Source organism: Nelumbo lutea, chromosome 6, assembly GCF_056320005.1.
Source record: "Nelumbo lutea isolate HS-2025 chromosome 6, American lotus-T2T, whole genome shotgun sequence".
Classification (NCBI taxonomy): Eukaryota; Viridiplantae; Streptophyta; class Magnoliopsida; order Proteales; family Nelumbonaceae; genus Nelumbo; species Nelumbo lutea.
In genome coordinates this window covers 36,452,461-36,460,047 of record NC_142689.1, presented here as the reverse complement: position 1 = coordinate 36,460,047, position 7,587 = coordinate 36,452,461, and the positions used below count along the sequence as shown (strand labels likewise).

General features: G+C 36.8%; 1 protein-coding gene and 1 long non-coding RNA gene across 2 annotated transcripts; one reads left to right on the top strand and one right to left on the bottom strand.

The window, feature by feature from the left end:
• Positions 1 to 1,339: 1,339 nt before the first annotated feature.
• On the bottom strand, positions 1,340 to 4,584 carry LOC148848553 (NEP1-interacting protein-like 1). The gene is made up of 5 exons (XM_088948083.1): positions 3,843 to 4,584; positions 3,541 to 3,698; positions 2,265 to 2,348; positions 2,006 to 2,170; positions 1,340 to 1,908 (listed from the first exon to the last, which is right to left on the bottom strand). Exons 1-5 carry the CDS (start codon positions 4,123 to 4,125, stop codon positions 1,786 to 1,788), a joined length of 813 nt encoding a protein of 270 aa, XP_088804209.1. The 5' UTR covers positions 4,126 to 4,584; the 3' UTR covers positions 1,340 to 1,785.
• LOC148848552 (uncharacterized) lies at positions 2,812 to 4,653 on the top strand. The gene is made up of 2 exons (XR_016100210.1): positions 2,812 to 3,304; positions 3,401 to 4,653. It is a non-coding gene; the product is annotated as an uncharacterized LOC148848552 (long non-coding RNA).
• Positions 4,654 to 7,587: the final 2,934 nt, after the last annotated feature.

The following is a 7,587-nucleotide window of genomic DNA, read 5'->3' as shown; positions in this document are numbered from 1 at the left end:
TGGGACCATATATTGTGACAAGATCTGAATTCATTTTATTATTTGTGTCACCTAATGACACTAGTGCAGTTAAAACTACAATAAACCATCAGGTATCGTATTGTGTGCCAAAACATTAATCTTTCCAATTTCCAATGTGATGTTTTATGTACAAATGTTTAGGCTTCCAACACCATTGTGTTTAGTGTGTTAAACACCATGCTTATAAACCCAACACCACCCATCCTCCACATGCATCATTTTTACACCTACAAGTATCTTTATGTAGAGGTGTAAATCGGGCTATGCCACTCGTTGTTCGGCTCGATTTTAGACTGGTCCGACACGATGGCATGTGGGTCATGTCAAGTCCAGCACAATGGTTTGTATTGTACTTGGCCTAGGATTTTAGGTCCACAGAGTCAGACTGATATGAAATAATATATATATATACACACACTAATTTATTTAATTAATATATAAACAATTGTATACATCAAAATTAATATAAAATTAAAATTTTAATTGTTTTCAATTATTTTAAATAAATAGACAAAAATAACTTTAACTCGATCCATGGCCCGACTTAAGCCAAGGCTTGGCCCACGAACCAACCCGGCCCATGACACAGCACGGACCCACACAAACACAAGCTTGGGCTGTGGGCAGTACCGGGCCGACCCCCAAACTATTCACTGGGGAGGGCGGCATGGCCCGTGGGCCTACCTCCATGTTTTATATCATTATTGGGAAAGAGTTGAGAATTTATATTTTAGTCTTTTGCATGATTAAGGGAAACCTTAATAATGCCATGTCAATTAAGAAGGGAAATTTTAGTAGTTATTTAGGCCATGGCAAGTGAAGTTCTAGTAAATATTTAGGGGTTTAAGGGTTTTTAGTTGGTACTGCATGTTTCAGTGTTTTATTTTGCTTATTGGCAGTGCAAAACTTGCATCTCTAAAACCGATGCAAAACTTGCACCACCTTCCTACCACCTCAATTCTCTCTGTATAAAATTTAGATTACATCATCTTTCTTACTATCTCACTTTCAAACAAATAGCCCTCCTATCTCCAATCTCTTGCATATAAGGTGCATGTTACATCATTTTTCTTCCTATTTTACTTTCAATAAACAAATAAGATAAGACAAAGTTAAATCTAAAGCAAAGTCAATCAGAATTTATTCACTTATACTCCTTCCAAACTGAGCCTAAGGGGAGACTATATATTCCAACTTTGTATTGAAGAGTATAATATGGATAATTCAAGGCGATTAGTGACATTTTAACCTTCTTTGGCAGAAGTAACTTGACAAATATAACAAGGTGGGATTTGCAGTTGTTCAATCAAATAGAAGATTTAAGAGAAGAAGATGGCATTTTTATATAATTAATTTGGCAACAAAAATTATCTTTGCAAGAGTAAGTAATTTCAATGTATTTTCTGTTTCTTGTCCTGGCCTATTCACTTGACACTTGCTGATGTTGAATTGGTCATAAGGCACATTCTCCACATTGTGTCATAGTGGGTCCTATCTACACCCTATCAGTAACCCATTAACCCGCTGACTAGGTCTAGCATATTGCACTTGGTCCATATGGGGGCTAAAGCCCATTACAAACATACACATATAAAACATTGTTATTATAAGAGAAGAACAATTATAGAATTCAAATTTTCTATTGAACATAGGAGATATTGTAGGGAAGTCATGAAAATGCAGATTCATTCCTTCTGTTTGTTTTCCTTCCTTAGGACCAGCTAACAACTGTAATTTCTTTGGGTTTCCTTTCTGTCTTTTGCATCAAACATCCGTTCTACAAATAGGGCAAGATGCATGCCGAACTAGCCATCCATCAATGCAAAGCAAATGAAAGAAATGCCTACAATTGGGAAGTTTCCTTGCATTGTCACCTTCCTTGAAATCCTAATAGAAACAACAGAAGAAAGAATATCAATTCACTCAAAGTTTGAGTTGAGGACCTCAACTACCTATAAGCAGGTATAAAAGTAGAGTCCGCTACCTGTAAGCAGATTGTACAAGATCTCTCATCCCATGGGTGTATCATCTTGGTAGTGGTGAAAGTGAACTTAGGGAGCTTGTTGACCAAGTTGGGTGACATCCCTCTAGTGCTATCGATGTCATAAATGTCTGAGATCTCTAAGTAATTTGTCTCGAGGGTGCTAACCTGAAATTTTGTTGTTACATATTAAAGTTAGTTGATTAAATGAGACAAATCGGGGTGGGTAGCACAGTAGCTGTTGGGGTCTTAATATACTTACTTGCCATTGGTAAGCCTTTAGCATTGCAGGGCTCACCCATTCGCGGAAAACCTTTCCATCTAACAAGCTTCCAAATAGAGCAACCTGTGCATCACAGCACATGCACACCAGAATGCCAGATGAGATGAGAGAGAGAGAGACATGTGAAACAACCTAAAGAGTCCATGGCAGATCAGAGGATTGACTGTTAGGTGTTTGACAATTTTTCATTGTGGGAACTTGGGTCCCCTTGCTTGGGACCGAATTTCGACGAAAGGTGGCATATCATGGAGCGCCAAAGAAAGAACCATAAATGCTTCGGAAAATACGAAAGAGCAAAGATCAATGCATGGCAATATACGTGGAAAATGTGGGACCCACTCGCCATGAAGACCACACCAAACCATCTCCGACGCCTACGTCACACATTGAATTAGTGGGACCCACTTGAGATTTCTTTGTCGTTTTTCATCATCCATCAGATCAGATCAGATCAGATCAGATCGGCACAGGAGAGTTATTGGTACCGAAAAAGCTACTTATCCCAAAAAACTAAACACAGCAGCCTGGACTCAGGAGGCCGTAGCGTAGTCCTCAATCCTCATGAACAAGCTGGTCACAGTGCCGACGTAGACAAGAGTACCGTATGGATGACGGAGTCCTACTGTTGGGTGCACTGTTTGGATTGGGCTACGCCATTTCTGATCAAGGCAGCTGAGACTTGGTACAAGCAAAGCCAGACTGTCTAAGGCCATCACGTCTAGTCCCAACTCCATTCAGCATTCACAATAACTCCTTAACTACTTAGTCCCAAGACTGCAAGATTCCTCCTTCTGAGACTGGTGTCCAGCTCAATACTAACTAGCATCAAGTGTCAAAGTCAGGGATGGTTGAAAAGGAGAGGGGAAACTAGTTGGCACTCGCTATATAGGTAATTAATGAACAAGTCTAGGTGAGACCAGTATGAAGATGACTTTTTCACCCAAACAATAAAAAGTTTGACAACGACTCGGCCGGACAATCTGCTGCATCTCCACCATTATATGTTATCAATTTCTACGGTGAGCTGACTCTTTTTTATATGATATATAGACTGTGTTAAACCATTTTGTACTGAGTTTATTGGAGATGTTTTGTTTCGATCGGTTTGTTAGCAGGGATCAGGGAAGGAAACGGAGAGCTGCTGATGGTTTCTCATCGGAAGGCTAAAACATGTTATTTTATGGGAAGCTAATGCAATAGTTTGTTCGACTAACAGAAAAAAGCTTCTACAGTGAGCTATGAGCTATCAACTGACCTTGGATAACAAGTCTGCACCATCGACGAGACAAGATTCAAGCAACTCAACAGCCAGAACTGCACCTGATATTGCACCAATTCCTGCCCCACGAAAGAACCCGGTTTCTGTTGTCTGGCCCTTAACTGCACCTGTAATTGTTCCCACAAGGGCCCCTCCTGCAGTAAAGCAAAGATTCAGAGATAATCCATGATCGGCATGGATAGGAGTCGGTGAGGGAAGACCCCACAAGAAAAAGAAACCGTGATGAAGGTTGATGGATTCAAGGATCAAGGTGGGGAAAAAGAAAGAACTGTACTTACCTAACGCAAAGATGCAAGCGAGTGCAGCGAAAAATGCTTTGCTCATGACTCCTAATAAAACCCTACGTCCAAAATCCACCATTTCTGCAAAACTACTATAAGCAAGAGCCTTTCTAGCTACCACAATAGCACCCTTGAGAGTTGAGGAGGAACTTGGAAGACACAATGGAAGAATGTGTGGGGAACTTGGGTTCAGAAGAGGAGAAGAAGAAAAAGAAGAAGAAGACGACAACACAGAAAAGCTAAGCCTGGGAATGTGTGAAGAGTGGAGGAAAACAAGCATTTAAGAGTGAAAGAGGTGAGAGCTACCAAACAGAGTGAGACACATGCAACGATGCAACTTGTAGAGGGAAAAGGGGGCTACCAAGTTTAAGTAGCTAGCACTACTGCCACCTACTATATATTGCCTTGATGCATGTGAACTGTTTGAAAGATGTCCAAAGCACTCGAAAACCAGGTGCTGCACGGTGGTTCCTGCTTCAGTGGCGCTAAGACTTTGGAGATGGGATTTAATCTTCATGAGTTCACTTGGCTTAAAACATTCAAGTGGCCGGTGAGGTGAATTTAAATAGTACTACAAGAGGCCAAGTGGAGAATATTGCAAGTATCATGTATGGATAATAAATGTGTAGATATTTGTTTTATATATTATGACGAGTCCTACTACTATCATATATATATTGCATTAAATGCGTGAAAGTGCATACTGTGCGAGATGGATGGAACCCAGAATGCACATTGTCACTGTCAATTCGAAGTTTGAGTTGTGTAATTCATTTGAGTCAATCAAATAAGTGCAACTTCGTTCTAACCATTTGATCTAAGAACAAAACGTATTATTTAACTTGTGCCTCCAGTACAGGAAGCCCAGGACGGGTGGCGATGGACCCCTGCATTTGCAATAGGATTTCCATCTCTCCGGCCGGATGCATGAAAGTCGTAAGACAGGGATTTTTACTTTTATGTTTTACCTGGGTGAATTAATTAGTTTTACTTTTACTATTCACCTGACCACATAAATATGTCCTTGACTAAAACAAAACAATTCAATAACCAGGGAGGCTACTGGAGTAAAGCCAATTCTCCACCAAAGCACAGTTCTTCGTGTATTGAGTGGCCACATAAATATCTCCTGAGGAGTCAGGTAGATATAATATATGTCTACGAACCTGTGAAAATGCTGGGAATTACGGTGTACGAACTGTTGATTGTTTTTCTTTGTTAGAAGAATGACTGAGATTCTGAGTGGAGAGTGGAGACTATGTATTTATTTGAAGCCATGTCACAGACTCACAGTCACAGAATGTAGACTACTACAGTATATTTGCATTTGAATAGTAGACATCTTTTTTAACACATACAGGCACACGCAAAAACAATAGTGGAGACTATTTATTCGGACCGGAAGGCAACAGTTTTTTGCAAATGAGTCACGGGGCCAGCATGGGTGTAAACGAATCGAATTGAATAGAATCGAGTAATGTCTGAATTCAAATGTGATTAGAATTTGGAATTAATATTTGAATTCAAATTTAATCAGTTAATTATTTATATAAATATCTTAATTATTATATATATAAATTATATAAAATATTTAAATATTTTATATTTATATATAAGGATTAAATAATCAGTCGAATTCGGATATTTATCGAATTGAATAAGGTTATATCTGAATTCAAATGATTAGATATTCGAATTATTCAAATTTGATTTGATTATGTTGAATCTCGAATTCAAAATCGGATTTTCAAATACCGTTGACACCCGTTGACACCCCTAGTCAGCGATTTTTCAAACTTATCAATTTTTATAGATTTAAAGATGAGGACAAGAGAACCTATCATGATTGAAAGGATATTGCATCATAGGTGGGATCTAGGGCAATACATTTAAAAAAAACAATAACAATTTGTGAGGTAAACAAATTATAAATTTCTCACCAACCATCTCAATAACCTGCTTGGTTGTCAATTCTTAGCCTAAATGATCTGATCATTTGGTTCGATCTGAATCGAATGGCAATGGTAGAATAGATAGGGCTGTTCAGGGCCCGAGAATTGGGACACGGTGTTTCATTCCCGAACCCATTTTTAACTGGGATAAAATCATAGATTGTACATAGTAGGGATGTTCACAAATAAATTTAAACCAACCAAACCGACCAACCCGGCCCGACCAAATCCGATTTGGCCAGTTTTACTTCACCACCGGTCGGTTTCGGCCAAGTTGGAAAGATGGATAAACCAATAATTCGGTTCAGTTTTGGTTTTCAACATGAAAACCAAAACCGAACCGAACCAAACTGAGTTATCTATAAATATATTCTCACTAAAATATTATATATAATATGTATATTTCAGTTTTAAATATATATATTGGTTTTTTCTAAAATGTATATTTCAGTTTTAACTATATTTATAGAAAATATATTCTAAAATATTATATATAATATGTATATTTCCGAATATATATTTAAACTAAAACTGACCTAAATCGACCAGGCCGGTTTTGCTTAATAGAGGGTTGGTTTCGGTTTAATCTTTAGATAACTCGACCAGGTCAGGTCGATTGAAAAAAACTAATAAGCCTACCCAATCCAATCCGTGAACAGCCCTACTACACAGTCTCAGACTCTCAATGAAGGTTGCGTTCAAAATTGTGTTATCTTGTGGATGGACGATTTCGATCCTTTCCACAAGATGAAATGAATGTTCCATTTGCCAGGGCGTGGATCGTGGACCAATCTTGTTCATCTCTCAATTTTTCATCCTTATGGATGACACCTATCCACATTGGTTTTCCCCCACACCATGATACAGTGCTTCTCCATTCTTTGGTTTCCCTAGTTTTTTTATATATTTTAGTAAATTTCATTAGTTTTATCAACTTTTACTAAAATGTAGTAATTTTTGTTATACTAAAATAATATTGGTACAATTTTTTAAATACTTGTACTTTTTTATTATTTGTATTAATCTTTTTTAATTTTGATGAGTTTTATTATTACATAATACATATTTGGTATATTTTACCTTCCAATATTTTCATCTGACTTTTATTTTTTTATAATTATTAATAAATATATATTGATGTTTTACCTCTATTACTCTAATTATTTTGTATTACTTTTGTATTAGTTATATTATATATAAAATATATTAATATTTTATACTTGATCAATTGTATAAATCATCTAACATGTATGTGGAATATATGGAATCAATACACAGTGTGAATTGATCCAAACATCTAGCAAAATGCCACTTTGGGTGTGGATTGTTTCAGTCTAGCCAATTTGTCCACAGTATAGAGCATTTGCAAATAATGGCATGGCGTGGATGGATCTGCACCACCTAAAATCTCATCCACGTTATAAAACATGTCCTAAATAATTGGGATAATAGGGCTTGACACGATAGGCCCAATTATACTGATATATATATATATATATATTATTTTTCATAATAATATATTTATATGATAATAAATCAAGTGTTTAAATTTAACTAAATATATCTTATATATTATCTATCAAATTTTCCCTTACATAAATATAATAAAAATTATAAAAATTGAAAAGCCAGTACATATTATTAATAAATAATGATTTGGGTTTGAACTTGCTCGAAACAAACAAAAATCAGAAGCGATAACAATTAACAAAATCTTAGAAGCAAAATTTGCAAGATGCCAACTAGCTGGTTGGTAAGGTCTCCTATTGGTTGTAGCGAAGACTTGGGAT